The 15709-nt window shown below is 36.1% G+C and overlaps 1 protein-coding gene across 2 annotated transcripts in view; it reads left to right on the top strand.

The window, feature by feature from the left end:
* LOC129718663 (facilitated trehalose transporter Tret1) overlaps positions 1-15709 on the top strand; it is a 36253-nt gene that overhangs the window by 17778 nt on the left and 2766 nt on the right. The window contains exon 1 of one of the 2 annotated variants that reach the window (XM_055669660.1): positions 5886-6155. The exons of the other annotated variant lie outside the window; for it this stretch is intronic. Within the exon in view, the coding sequence (XP_055525635.1) occupies positions 6132-6155 (24 nt within the window). The 5' untranslated portion in view covers positions 5886-6131. Of the gene's footprint in view, positions 1-5885; positions 6156-15709 lie in introns of those variants that run through there. 2 annotated transcript variants of the gene reach the window in all.

The following is a 15709-nucleotide window of genomic DNA, read 5'->3' as shown; positions in this document are numbered from 1 at the left end:
ACATAACGAAGCCGAAAACAAAATGTAAATCTCTTGAATGACGAAAATATTGTAAAATTGTATTGTATTGTTTTACAAAATAGTGCTGACATTGACAGAGCATTAGATAATTTTAGCAGCTTAATACTCAATGCCCGGAATTTATCAGTTCCTAAGGCTCAAGTGAAATTTAATGCACCAATTACTGACAGTGAACTTCATTTTCTTATACGTTTGAAGAACATACGGAGACGTCAATACCAAAGATCTCGTGATCCTGCTTTGAAAATTATTTTTCAAGAATTGCAAAAGGAAATTAAACATAGATTCACTCTCTTGCGAAATGAGAATTTCATGAGAGAAGTTAAACAACTAAAACCTTATTCAAAACCTTTCTGGAAGGTTTCGAAGGTTCTTAAGAAACCTTCGAAGCCCATTCCAGTCCTTAAAGATGGTGATTGCATTTTTCTAACGAATGAACAAAAATCTCAAAAACTTGCTCAGCAGTTTGAGAGCGTTCATAACTCCAATTTGAACGTAGTAAGTCCTATTGAAAATGAAGTAAACCAAAAGTATGATCAGATCACCACCCAAGAATTTCTTTCTGAAGAGGTATTGGAAACAAACTTGAATGAGGTGCGAACTATTCTCAAAAAATTCAAAAACATGAAAGCACCAGGAGATGATGGGATTTTCTATATCCTTATTAAAAGACTTCCCGAAAACTCCCGAAATTTCTTGATATAAATTTTTAACAGATGCTTTGCACTAGCACATTTTCCTACGAAATGGAAAATGCCAAAGTCACTTCAATTTTAAAACCCGAGAAGAATCCAGCTGAGGCATCAGGTTATCGACCAATTAATTTACTTTCCTCTATTAGCAAACTTTTTGAAAGAATAATTCTCAATAGAATGATAACGCATATTAATGAGAACTCAATTTTTGCAAATGAGCAGTTTGGTTTTCGCCATGGGCATTCCACTACTCATCAGTTACTTAGAGTAACAAATATGATTCGAACTAATAAATCTGACGGCTATTCGACTGGAGCAGCTCTACTAGATATAGAAAAGCCATTCGACAGTGTTCGGCATAAAGGTTTAATAGCTACAAAAATGATTACAAAAATGATACAAAGTTATTTAACTGACCGCACTCTTCAGGTTAACTATCTAAATGGTAAATCAGATAGATTGCCTGTTAGAGCTAGTGTGCATCAGGGGAGTATCTTGGGCCCAATCTTATATAACATTTTTACTTCTGATCTTCCTGATTTACCACCAGGTTGTGAGAAATCTCTGTTTTGTGACGATACAAGCATTTCCGCAAAAGGAAAAAGCCTTCGTGTTATATGCAGTCGGCTACAAAAAAGTTTAGATATATTTTCTTCATACTTGCAGAAATGGAAAATTTCCTCTAATGCTTCTAAAACACAGTTAATTATTTTTCCTCATAAGCCAAGAGTTTCATTTCTCAAACCCACCCATAATCACGTTATAAGGCTGAACGGTGTGGTCTTAAATTGGTCTGATCAAGTTAAATACTTAGGGCTAATTTATGATAAGAATCTTACTTTCAAGGAGCACATTGAAAATATCCAGTCAAAGTGCAATAAGTATATCAAATGTTTATATCCTCTTATCAACAGGAATTCTAGACTTTGTCTCAAGAATAAACTGTTAATTTACAAACAAATTTTTAGGCCAGCAATGTTAAATGCAGTTCCCATCTGGACAAGTTGTTGTACAACCAGGAAGAAGACACTTCAAAGGACTCAGAATAAACTTTTGAAAATGATTTTGAAGCGTCCTCCCTGGTTTAGCACGAACGAGCTACATAGACTCACTAATGTAGAAACATTAGAAAATATGTCAAGCCAAATTATCAACAAATTCCGACAAAAATCGTTGCAATCCTCAATGGCAACGATTGGCTCACTTTATAGTCAGTAAGATAGTTTTAAGTTTATTTTAAGTTTTGTTTTATTCCTTTTTTTCCTTGACAAGTAGGTTTAATAATTTTCCTACAATTACATTAACTTAACTGCGAAAGCTAATAACATTCAATAATATAAAAAAGCGTACATATATATATATATATATATATATATATATATATATATATATATATATATATATATATATATATATATATATATATATATATATATATATATATATATATATATATATATATATATATATATATATATATATATATATATATATATATATATATATATATATATATATATATATATATATAATAGTGTTGAAATGTCATCATTTGTGGCAGAACACACAATACTAGTTCTGAATAGATATTAGTACATAAATAAATCATTACAAACATTCCCCCCCTATTAAAAAAAAGGACAGCTAGTTATGTTTCTGTCATTTAAATTGTCTATGTCGATCAAGATTTAAGAGTTCAAGGCCCATTTTCTTTAACTGACTTCTAACTTACCCAATATGACGCCACAATAAAATCACTAACGTGCCAAAGCGATTTGTTTACCATATATCTGAGCTTGGGTAATCACGTACAAGATATGTCAAAATCTTTTGGCAAACCGCGAGAATTTAACGGCGAAGGAAACGAAAAAAAGTTTAAGCCGGTTCTTCGACAGCGTATATGTTAAATTTAGCAACAAACAAGTCCAGTGACAGCGAGAACGTTGTCAAAAGCAAGCAATATGATTAACATTAAAAATAAAGTGTTATTTTTTAACATTTATTTGAGTGCAAGTTACAAACACCGTAACTTGTATGCAAACTTTTATCAAAGATGTTCCCTTTTTTCGTCTTGGTGTTATTTATTTTTACCCCTTCCCTTGGCCAACTTTGATAACCTTGGACATAAAAAGAGTTCGAAATTTGTATCAGACTGTAAATAGTGATGAGTGAATTTTGAAGAAAATAAACCAAGGAATCCAGAAAAAATATTATTTTTGACCGGGAGTGTTGCCAGATAGATTATTTTTCTATTTTAAAACTTAATTTACATTTTTCGGCAAATGTAGCTGAGTTTATTTTAAATTTGAAGGTTTCATCGTGTTTCTCGAAAAATTTTACATAAGAAACACCCGAGATATAGCATTTTTACAAAAATGGTTTTAAATTTCGTAATTAGTTTTTTGTAAAAATGCTAGATCTCGAGATTGGCTCATATTACCCCGGGGTGGTAAGTGTATCTTATGTAAAATTTTCCGAGAAATACGATGAAACCTTCAAATTTAAGATAAACTCAGCTACATTTGCCGAAATATGTGAATTTAGTTTTAAAATAGAAAAATAATCTATCTGGCAACACTTCCGGTCAAAAATAATATTTTTTCTGGATTCCTTGGTTTATTTTCTTCAAAATTCACTCATCACTGTTTTTCGGGTGTCTTACGGCTATAAACTATAAAATAAATTAATTACGAATTTTACAACTATTTTCGTAAAAATGTTATATCTCGGCTCTTATTGGCTCATATTACCTCGGGATGATAGTTGTTTCTTACGTAAAATTTTTCAAGGAACACGATGAAATTATCAAATTTAAAATAAAATTGGCTGCATTTGCCGAAAAATGTGAATTTAGTTTTAAAATACAAAAATAATCTATCTGGCAACACTTCCAGTCAATAATAATATTTTGTTTGGATTCCTTGGTTTATTTTCTTTAATAATCATCTATCAGTATTCTGCGGACGTCCTACATCTATGAATTGTAAAAAAAAGAAAAACGGAATTTTGAACAAAAATTGCCTGACTTTGTCACAAAGAGGGGGGTCCCACAGAGCGGGGGGTGTTCCAGTCAACACCAAAATTGGGATTTTTTCATAGTGAACCTAGATGAATAATTCCCCCAGCTTTGAGCCAAATCCGTGATGGTCGTGTCCAAGTGGCATATATGTAAACGAGATAGCATATCACCGCTTCTTTTCATACATCTTTATCTTACTGCTGACAGTGGGCACAAATTAATTTGAGCCCAGGACATGAGTTCATTGTCATTCACTGGTACTCGGTATAGGGATGCCAAAGGCTCGGTAATGACCCATCATTAAATGTTACTTGAACTCAATTTGTTGTATGAAATTTTTGATTTCTTGCGAATAAAATATAAATGGAGTTGAAATTGCGAAGCATTTACACATGGCATGCATTTTTAGTTATAATCTAAGTTTCCCACATAATCAATAATTTTGAAACGTGCTTAACAACCTTTCCAGAGTATATTTCCCAACTATATAAGTTCTTGTTGAACTGTATGGATAATCATCCCTGACAACTATATTTGTTTATAAAGGGTAATTTTTGTAGAGTTGTTCTGGAATTCTCGGTAATTGAAATTTAGGCCAAATTAAACTGAAATAAAGCAAAAAAAAATTGGATGTTTTATGGTGATTTTACGGTTTTGTTTATTTATTTGTGGTTTTACGGTTTTCGTTGATCTTATTTTTTATAGCGCTATTACTGACGAAAACTCATTTTAAGACTCCCGAGTAAACAGTGTCACAAGATTCGAATCAAAATGTAGAATATATATAGGCTTTAATTTGCTTCGTTACTTGTCTAGCCCAGACAGGTTGGGCAAACAAATGTAGAAATGGAAATTACAGCTCAGGTTGACTGTCAATCATAGGCATGTAATTGACTGGCATTTGCATACTATAATCCGTTACTGGAAAGTGTTGAAGTATGGAAAGACAGCAATCGTGTAAAGTTTCATCATGTTTTTCGAACGATTGAAGTGTTCTGAAAAAATGTCGACCAACACAAATTTTGATTAGTATTTGTAGTTGTATTAGTTAATTAGTATGAATTTTCTAAGTATCCACATCTGTTTGAACGCATACGCAACCGCTGACGGTAAATTCTTTCGCGAATTCGCAATTCTATCATTAAAGTAAAGCGCTTACCAATGACTTGTTTACACTGATTTTCAGTTGTTTGGCTCGAATATGTTGGTACAATCATTTGTCGTTGTTCTGGTCAGTTCACGGTCATTTAAATTATTTCCGCTCGAGTGGTACGTTGGTATCTAGCAGCTGGTCACACTTCGTTAAAGAAATGAAATTGAAATTAGGTGATTCGATTGTTTCATTATGATATCATGGATTATCATTCTAATTTCTGGTGAACGTTCATCAGAACCTTTCACGGTTTTAGGAACTTAAAAATAGCTCAATATCCTAAATCATGCACTTCTTTTTCGTATTGTACGAAAAAATAATTTGCAATTTAATACCATTGGACCTCATTTAGAACTTTGATTTTTACAGCGATTGCTGTATCTTTTTGGAGGAATGGCACCTTAAAGTTGTTGAGTTATTAATAAGAATTAATAAGAAAATTCTGTAAAATAATAAAATAACTGTAGAAATGTTATCATTTCGTCATACTGAGATTTCCGTCAGTTCGCGGAAACACCTAAATCAATCAAATCTCTAACAAACTGAAGCAGCTTCAACCTGGAAATTCCTTGCTTCTCTTAAGCAAGACCACCGCAGACTGGAAAAATTACAACCAGAGTTACCCGTTTATCACCTCACTCAACGTGCCAAGCTTCTAAAAACCACCAATTAGACTCTGTCCATTAGTTTCGCGTTCATGTGTGCATTCCAAGTGCTAGCAGCTGAAGTCTACCTGTGTGCACCTACAACTAACAACCGGCCGCTTTTCACAAAGCAAACACCAACCACCCGCAAGCTCTATTGCAATTGCATCTGCGCCACCACGCTGGTAACTTCCACACCCGAAGTGGTTGGTAGGAGGGGGTATCAATGGGTTACGCGGCGCGACGGTAGCGACGGAGTGATCCACCATTGCATTACAGAATGCTTTGTTGTTGTAACAAACCAATTTTGCGCGCTTTTCGCGAAAGCCTCGCCGTCCGACCGATCAGTCCCAGTACGGTCGCGCAACGGTAAAGATCTTAAACTCAACTCTCCTCTGCTCGGTCGCCCCGTCCGCTCGTGGCCAAATTGCCTCAGCTAAGTTACACACGTTTGTGGTGAAGGTGCTTCGGTTCCGCTCGATTGGTTTGTCTTCCGGTTTCACGCTTGTTTACCCCAAGAACGTGCCTGCCGATCGTGGTTCGAGAATTCCAGAATAGTTTATTCGTGTTTCTTGTTTTGGTGTCCAGTGCATGCCAAAATGGTGCAGTCCTGTTGGAAACGGGTAGGTGGGGCTTGATAAGAGTTTTGCGTGAAGGAATGTTGGCGCGATCGCTGGCGCACTGCGCCGTAGCGGAAAAATTCGCCCCGTTTTTTTTTCATCTCTGCGCCTGCCAGAAAAGCCTAACCAATAATGAATGTTGAAACATTCACAAAGTGAAATTTTCTCAGTTTTCGTCCGTGTGGTTATTGTGTGCACGTCAAAGAAAATAGTCTAAAGTGAAAATGTGGATGTTTGCATGCTGCAGCAACAGCACTGATAAGCTGGCCAATTTGTTCGTGGCAGAGATGTAATGAAACGTGAAAAAGTTGGTCCTCGCTGCGGTTCAGTGTGCAGTGCAGCGCAGTTCGCGCGGGAGAAATCGTGTTTTTCCTGAAACAAGTTTCTTGATGGTTTGTTAGTGCACTGCGATAAGCAGTAATTGCAAATTTCCAGCCAAAGAACGCACCCCTAGCACTGGAAACTGGTCTTTCCGGAATGGAATTTTATCCATTGCTTTGTGGGCTTTCTTTTGCATCAGCAGTGCGGTTAAATAATCATAATTGAAGAGTTTGGATGGTAAAGGCACAAATTAAACTAGCGAACCGTGTTTAACATTATAGTTCATTGTACTTTCACCGTATGGGATTGTGTAATACTAATAATAAATTTTGCTTCACCGGTTCATTACGATATTTATCAACAATATATTGCGAACAGTTTAAATTAATTGTTTATTGTTAATGAGCATGCTGTAAGTTGTATGTGCATTTTGATGTTTCAATTTTACTGTTTAAATTACAACATCAAGTGGAAAAAATTAACCAATAATAGGTAAACTAATTTTTACGAGAATTACGAAAACTTTTGGATGCTTTCGTCGACTAATGTTCAATCGGTGTCAAGGCCATCAATATACAACATAAAATGGCATTTCAATGTCCGCTCTGAAGAAGTTTGCTTCGCAAACAGTTCTCCGTGCACTCGTCAAACAATCTAATTTACAAATAACCTACTGAAGAGTTGTTGAAGCTGTTGAAAACGAAGAAAAAAATACGGTAGGAAAAAGGCAAACTAAATGTGAAAGCAAGACAACGATCAGTAAATAAAAAAGTTTGAAAGTGATGTTCAAAACACGAACGCATGTTTGAATACAATTTTTCGAATAATTAATTTGCTTTTGAATAGACAATATTCTCTTGTAATGTTTTTATTTAAACAATATTAGCTTTAACCATTAGATCATCATTGCAGCCAATCTTTGTTTTAGACGAACATCAATCAATCCGCTTAATATTGTTATTGTGGCGCCAGCACTAAATTAAAGTTCGGAAGTCAGACTTCCGACTTCCGACTTTACAAACACATAGAACAGCTGCGTGTTCACACAACATGAACTGCGGAATGATTTCAATGTATTTGTTTTTATAAACCGGACTGACAGCGCAGTGGCGGCTGAGATGCTTGCAGTGTTGCGAGAACACCAAAAATAAACATCGGAAGTGAGCCTGACTGCCAGTTTATCAGCGACATTTTGATAATTTTTATTTAAATGCACAATATTGATTTTATTATGCCATAATAAAAATTCACATGCATGCCGTAGAATAAAACTTATCCATACGCATCCAAACAAAGACAACGAACTTCCGTTACCACCAACCAATTTATGACTTCCAGCTACTGGAACACTTATTGATATCAATGACATCACCTAACAGTTCAAATATTTTAATATTTCTCTTACCAAAGAAATCTCGATAAGATTCACAAAAAGCTATAACCTTCTGAAGCATTCTTTAGGACATCACTTTTTAAACTAAATTTGAATAGTAAATCAACCTATAGAGTTAGGACTATAATTTTTTAACCTATAGGTTAGAGTATAGTAGAGGACAATTCTATTACACAAATTACGTAACGCTAAAAACTTAGATTTCAGACCCCCTCCTCCATATGTAACGATAAGTAACGTTAGACCCCCCCCTAAAATTACGTAACGATAACAACCTGTCCCCCCCTCCAAATTTTCGATTTTGAGCAAACATCTCAGTTACGTAACGGGCTCAACTACCACCCCCCCCCCCCCCCCCCCATATGTAACAAAAAGTAACGCAGACTTAACTGTCCTACCCCCCCCCCCCTTCATGCGTTACGTAATTTGTGTAAGACGCTTATGATTTTCAATTGTCATTTTTTATTTGGCTGAAACTTTGCACAGATGTTTTATGGGCTATGTTTTTATGGCCCTCTTTTGCTATTAGTTTGAAACACGACTCATTTTTGAGAAGAGCCTATGTAAAAGGTATCGAACATTACAACTATTTTTAGCGCCATAACGGTTAGTTTGATCGGTGTCGTCGGTGTTTTCTTTTTTCGAAAAAAAAAATTAGAATACCACACATTGCTACACACATTCCTGCTGCTTTTTAATTTTTTAATTTCGGTGTATATGTCTTGTTGAAAAGACAAAGTTATTACCTACAACTTTGTGTGACAAGACGTTATACTAGCTAAAACTAATAGCACAAAATGACATCTCTAGCCCATAGAAATATCCGTGCAAAGTTTTGCCACATCAAAATTGGTCTATTAAAATTGTAATCCCATGTAACTTGGAATTGGTCTGTGGTCTTCAGAAAAGTTGTTCAGCAGGTATAGGGTTTGTGGTTGGTGAATAGTATGATTTGCAATTCAGCCCCAATGCAGCGTTAGTGTGCATGTAGTTCAGAGTTTTTTGTAACTAATTTATTTCGAGAATTGCGGTCTTCAGCAAAGTTGTTTAGAACATCAATAGCGTTTATTTAGTTTGTTACGAAATTCAGCCAGCACGCGGTGCCAAAATATATATAATTTTGAGTATTTTTAACATAACGCTGGTCGACAAAAGCGAAAGAAATGTTGCTTTAAAGCCCAATAATATTGTCCTGAAAAGTTTATAGTTTTTTTATCATTCCTGTGAACTTTGGTACTCCCAGTGAATGTAGAAGTGCGTCAAAAGGCGGCAGATAATTGCTTGCCGGGTTCGTCGCTTATACGTTGACTTACGGAAAAACTCATTCCGGAAAAGATATTTTTGCTAGGGACACCAAAACTCAGGAATGGGTAGAAAGCTTTAATCTTTAATTTATTTTTCAACTTGAACTCTAAGCAAACCAGTGTTTCCCAGTCTAATTTCTAAAAGTTGTGGAATTCAGCGAAGTTATTATTATTATTTATTGATTAATGCTTCCGACAGTAGTCCTAATGAATAAATATTAAACTATATGGCTGGGAAAAGCCACCTTGAAAGGCCGTGAATGCAACTTTCAAGCTGGTATTAACACCCAGCATCTTTTGCAAATAATACATGGCAACAGTACAAGTATAAAATAACATACATTATAAACAGTTCATAACATACAAGACATGACTAAACTAGTATCGATTGAAGAGCATGGCCATTCGGCGAACAGGTTCATTCTGGACGTAGTTCGTGCGGTGCGAATTCGTTTGCAATAGGCTCTGGCTTTGACGAGGACGAATGGGACAATACAACTGCAACAACGTCAGGATGGCTGGTCAATCATACCGGCTTGTCAAAATATTGTGAGTCATTTTGGCAATTATCTCCTTGCGGCGCTGTTCGAGAGGGAATATTCCAACCAGAGGCAGAGGCTTTCGTAACGTGGTGAATGATCTGGATCTCTCCATGGCAAAGTACGGCAGATCCTTCTAACAAAATGTTTTTGTATGCGCTCAACTCGCTGACTCCAAAATTCAAAATGCGGGTCCCAAACAACGCAAGCAGTTTCCAGAATAGAGCGTACTAATGAACAATAGAGAGCTCGCATGGTGCCATAATCAACTAACTCATTTCCAATTCTGAATATGAAACCAAGTTGACGATTAGCTTTGGAGATGATCATCGACAAATGCTGCCTGAATGTTAGTTGAGTGTCTAACAAAGCACCCAAACGTGTGTCAGGTGGTAAAACTTTTGTAACGCCATTTATGAACTCTAATAAATTAGTTGAAACAGAACTACCAGGAATAAATCCGTGCTGCGCAGTAGAAATGTAGTTTTTCACGCTAAACATAGGATGTTGATGGATAATGGCTTCAAACACTTTGGAGCAGGCACACAAACATGAAATTCAGTAAAACAACTACGTAGCGCTAGTGTGCATGTAGTTCTAAGTATTTAGATTTAATTTTATTTCATGAATCCCATCACTGAAAAAGCAGCGATTTTCATAAAAGTTATTCGAAGGGGGTTACTGGTTGACTATTAGTTTAGTCCTGAATTCTACCACTACGTGGTGCTAGTGTGCCTAAAATTTTCAGTATTTTTTACTTACTTCATCCCGTGGATTCTGCCGCTTAAAAAGTTGTGGTCTCCACTAAAGATGTTAGAGGTCAGAGGGTTTTGGTTCATGGACAGTTTGGTTAGGAATGTATTTACAGCTTATTGTAGGATTATCGCTAAATACTCAGTAAACTAAATTTGAACTGTCTTTAGTCACCCAAACTGTTCGCACGCGATCAACAAGACCCTCTACATACATCTTCATATTACTGTAACCAACTATCGTGAAAGTTCTTTGCATATGTTTTTCTGATGCGGACTTTGTGATAAAGTGTTCAAGGATAGTCAACAGGTTTTGGGAATCCGGTGCTTCAATCAGAAAAGACTGATGGAATCTGATTCAAAGCCAGAAGTCAATTGACTCTGGACTCGTTTATTGAATTATTTATACTCTGGTCAAATTTCTCCAAAATAATAGTCTACACATTAATTTGGAATTATTGGTATGTGCTAGACGGAGACAATCTATTGAAACCATTGCCATTCGCTATGGGTAATTTAACGCCTCTTTTGCAATCGCACATCGCAGGTTAGGCTGAAATTTTTCAAAACAAAGTTGTTGAGTTCATCTATTGTTACTAAACAATGCATAATTAAATACCATTTCCGCTTATTAGCTTAATTTTGAAGAAAATGCAAATAGGACGGACTTGCTATACGCGGCAATATAAATGATTCAAAGTATTGCCCATCTCTACTACTTTGTCCCACTTTTCTGGCAGAGCTTGAATACCTTTACGATAGAAGTGTTGGTTTTTTGAGGCTATCTACAAATCAATCCATTTTTCGATGTCTTTATATGAGCAGAACTGCTGATCAGCCCGACCGATGTGCCATCAAACGGAACAAATAAAAAACAGAAATATGGCGGGTGAGGTTGAACATTTCTACGTTTGTTTTTATTACTTTGGCAGCATAAAACCAAGCGTTGTCATACAGCAGGATCACTTTTTCGTGCCTCTGCTCGTATTGTGGTTGATTTTTGCGCAGTACTCGGCTTAATCGCATCAGTTGAAGTCGATACCGTTCCCCAGTGATGGTTTCGTTTGGTTTCATCAGCTCATACTAAACAAAACTGACCTGGTCTCATCATAAGTAATCCACAATTTTCGCAGCGTGTATATTCAGCCGAGTTGTTAACGTATAAGCATGAACGGACAGCTCCCATGACTTTCTTTTCTTCTGGTTGCTATAGTAAATCCATTTTTGTCACCTGTCATCATTCCAAAATCATACATTCTATTGGAATTGTCTTGGTGGGTAACATCTAACACTAAAGCAAGCTGTTCTTGCGTTTGTCACGGAACCTCATTGAGCAATTCCTCCAATTCAGCGTCTTCGAAGGTTTTTGGCTCATCGAAACAACATCGAAATTTCCATTCTTAAAGTGACGGAACCAATCACGGCAAGTTATTGAACTTAGAGAAGCATTTGAAAAAACTTTTTTGACGCGGGAATACGTCTTTATTTCTATACTGGGATGCATTCAGTGAAATTGGAAATGAAACTGGTAAATGTGCCGTCAGATTTCAAACGATAATAACAGCATAACCACATGATGGATATAAATAATGTTGGAGAATTTTATAATACGCTAGTTATATCATTATTACATTACTCAGCGGGAAAATTGATCAAAAAATTTCAAAGACAATATTACGAAAACGATGAACCAATCACATGCGAGCATTCTTAGCACAGACGACTTGAATAGACACCTACCATTCCCTATGATTCTCTGTAACAATATCAAAAAAATTTCATGTTTTCCCCATCCCAATAGGTCAATTCATGAACTTGGACTAATTCGAGGTCTCGAAGGGAAATGTTTTTCGAAATGTTCGAACGAATTTTTTTCCTTGAACATTTTTTTTAAATTGCTGGATTTGGTCTTTGGGGAAATAGAGTTAATTCTGTTTTAGACGCATTACGAGAAATTCTTGGTGCTTGTTCAGCAACAACGATACGCTTGTACCTTGTCAAATAAATGTTGCTTGCAGAAGGAAAAAAACACTACGGGCACAATGTAGCCAATTGTAATTGAAATTCTTTCGAGTGTCGCTAAATATGTTTCCAAAAACGTTTAAGGGAAAGCTGCGAATTAAAATAGAAAAGTCACTGAACAAAACAAACCTCTAATTATAGTGTTTAGTGCCACGTTACCATTTCATTCAATGAAATGAAAATAGTAACACGTCCCGGAACTGCCGATTATTAGGCACAAAATCAGTCATTTTCGCACAACTAAAAGTATATGACGCAACAATAAAATCACTAACGTAAGCGATTCGTTTACCACATGTCTCAGCTTGGTTCATCACGTTTTAGATATGTCAAAATCGCCCAGCCCCTTCAGCTGGCGCCATCTATTGACAAATAGTGAGAACTTAAAACTGTCCGAATTTCGTGATATGTTATTAACTCGTTCTCAAGTTTTTGCCGTTGAATGGATGCTACATCTGTTATTTTGATTACGATAGGAAAATTTAATTCCGCGTTCTGATCAAGCATTGCTTCCATATGGGTTCCTGAACTGCCCAGCTAATTCAACCGTTAATTATTGGTTTGCTCAATTTCGTCGTGACTGTAGCTTTACAATCGGAGCATGACGCGCTCAGGAGAGCCAAAAACTCGTAGAAGCGTACCACACGTGAAATTCAGCAAGCTACTTAAGTTTGAAGCGCTCAAGAACGCAACAACCAGCCAATAGAGCGCCCAGAATTTTGTGGGGTTCGCAAAGCATATTATCAATAAACTACCTTGCTTATGAGAAAACAATCAAAAACAATATTATTGCACACTATTGGATCGATTGGGCATTGACATCAGTGCAAACCAACCACATCAGTTCATACTCATCTTCTAGCCAGAGCGGGCACAAGTGCTTTTGAGCGCGAGGACAATAGACATTTGATACTCTTTGTTCAATGTATGTTGTACTCTTGCTGATTCGCAGTGTTTCTTCCTTGTCGCGTGAAGAATGGAAACCAATGGAAGCGCTTGCATCGACCGATTCCCAGCTACATAAAATTTGAGCTTGGAAATTTTCCGGAACCTCCTATGAGCCGTGTTTCGTATAGTAACCAGAAAGCGACATGCCAATTATGCACTAAGGAATTTTGGAATGTCCTGCATTTTGGAATGTCCTGCACTGAGGCAGCGAAACGCAATGCTTCACCACCAGCCGAGATGCACCCAAACACCACCACCGCTAAACAACCCTATACAAACAGTCAAGCTAATACTCTAACCCTCAAATCGGTAGCAGAGACAATATCAAAGACGCAAACAACAATGGACGCAGTAAAAGCAGCACCACCGCTGCCAATTAGAGTAGGTACGTTACTACCGCCCGAAGAGTTCACTACCGTAGAAAAAACTGGCAAAAAGCAGTAAACAAATTATCACGAGCAATTCCGAAAGCAGAACGCTTCGGACAGCAGCGAAGATGAGATGAGCATGGACTCGGAGGCCCAACTCTCGAAGAAGGAGGCAAGGACGAAGGTTGCCTCGCCACCACGAAAAAACAATAGTTACTCGCTCTAACAAACAGCAGCAGTAGTTTTTTTGTGTTTTTTGTATTTGGCACTGTAAAACTGAACGGTATTGTGCCGTGTCAAATAAATATGTTATAAAAAAACCGACCACATATGGTGATGACAAAAGTGCTCGTTCACCAATACAACGCTCCCGCTCATTCTGTTTACAATACGATCTATGAACTGAAGGAATTGCGCAAAACAAACTGGTTCCCCACCCTGTGTATTCGCCAGATTCTGCCTCGAGCGACTGTTTCCTGTTTTCTTGTTCGAAAATATGATGAGTAATTGAAAGTTCACACGTATAGCTAGAAATCATTAACTGAGGAAACAAAAATATTTTGAAAATTACCTGTTTCTTAACCCTCTAATGCCCAAGTTAGTTTTCAGACGAACTTCGAAAAAAAAAAACACTATGAAACTTTAGAAACATTTTTTAAGTATTGATTGAAGATTTTTTGAAGTTAAGTTGAAAACAAACAATTAGTGACAGAAACAATATCAATTTCTCATAAATCAAATTGCTGTTGCGATTTTTCCTCTGTGGCCACAAAGAAAAGAATTTCCGTAGAAAATCTTCGCGATGTCCACATAAGCACAGAGAAATGCTACTGTTGTGAAAAGTAAATTCAAATCCAACTGAGTATAAATAAAATAATTGTATTATAAGAGACTAATTATAAATTATTAACCATACTGTTGACCAAAAAACGCATTTTTTATGCCGAATTTGCATCACTGTTCCTTGACTAGTGAGAAAGGTGAGAAACAACATTCATCTATCTACTATACCGACGATATTCATTCATACATTCGTTCGAACGTTGTACTAAAATATACCTCCCATTTTTCCCACCCACATTTATCCATTTTCACTATATACACACGAATAAACGAATGAATTGTAACTGTATTCTTTGTACACTGAAATAATCTCACATGTTCAGATTATATAGGAGTGTTATAAATTTGCACTATTAGAACATCCAATCAAAACAATGTGATCGAAAATGTGTCATGCATTCTTTATAGGATCGTCTGATAGACTCACATTTTTACCAAGCTTTTAAAATAGATAAGCAAATCGTTTAAAAACTAAAGAACATATAATCGATTGGACTCATTGGAAATGCCATATTTATATCTTGACATACAATAACAATTTCATAGGAAAATCTCATGCATTCCTTGTTATTATCCCATAGAAATAACTTCACTGAAGGGAGTGTTTCTTTCATGTGATATGTACATGAAAACAAATCGAAGTGTTTGTTAATGAAAAATACAAGAATTTATTATAAAAATTATATTTCTTTTAAAAAATTTGTTGCCCGTATATCTCTTATCGGAATAAAGCAATCCTATAAATTAAAGCAAAAATGAACTACGTCGGTCGTGGCGGTCACAACTATCGAGAGATTTCACTACCGACTTCCTGACAAATGATGATTAAAAAGAAAATTACCGGTTCAACGTTGGCCACTTGATCCGAGTTGCAATTGTCTGTTCGTTGTTTGCTCGATGATACGATTTGAAAAGTAACAATTTCTTCGGTGTGATCTATAGTTGTGAATATCTAGGTAATTTTAAACTCAAATGAAGTATAAAAAATAATTTACCTATTGGAGATTAGGAAATATATATTCGTGGTGTGGCCATTTTGAATCTGGATGACTCGAAACCAAATCCAA

The sequence above is a fragment of the Wyeomyia smithii genome, chromosome 1 (assembly GCF_029784165.1).
Source record: "Wyeomyia smithii strain HCP4-BCI-WySm-NY-G18 chromosome 1, ASM2978416v1, whole genome shotgun sequence".
NCBI lineage: Eukaryota > Metazoa > Arthropoda > Insecta > Diptera > Culicidae > Wyeomyia > Wyeomyia smithii.
This window is presented reverse-complemented; position numbering and strand designations above follow the sequence as displayed.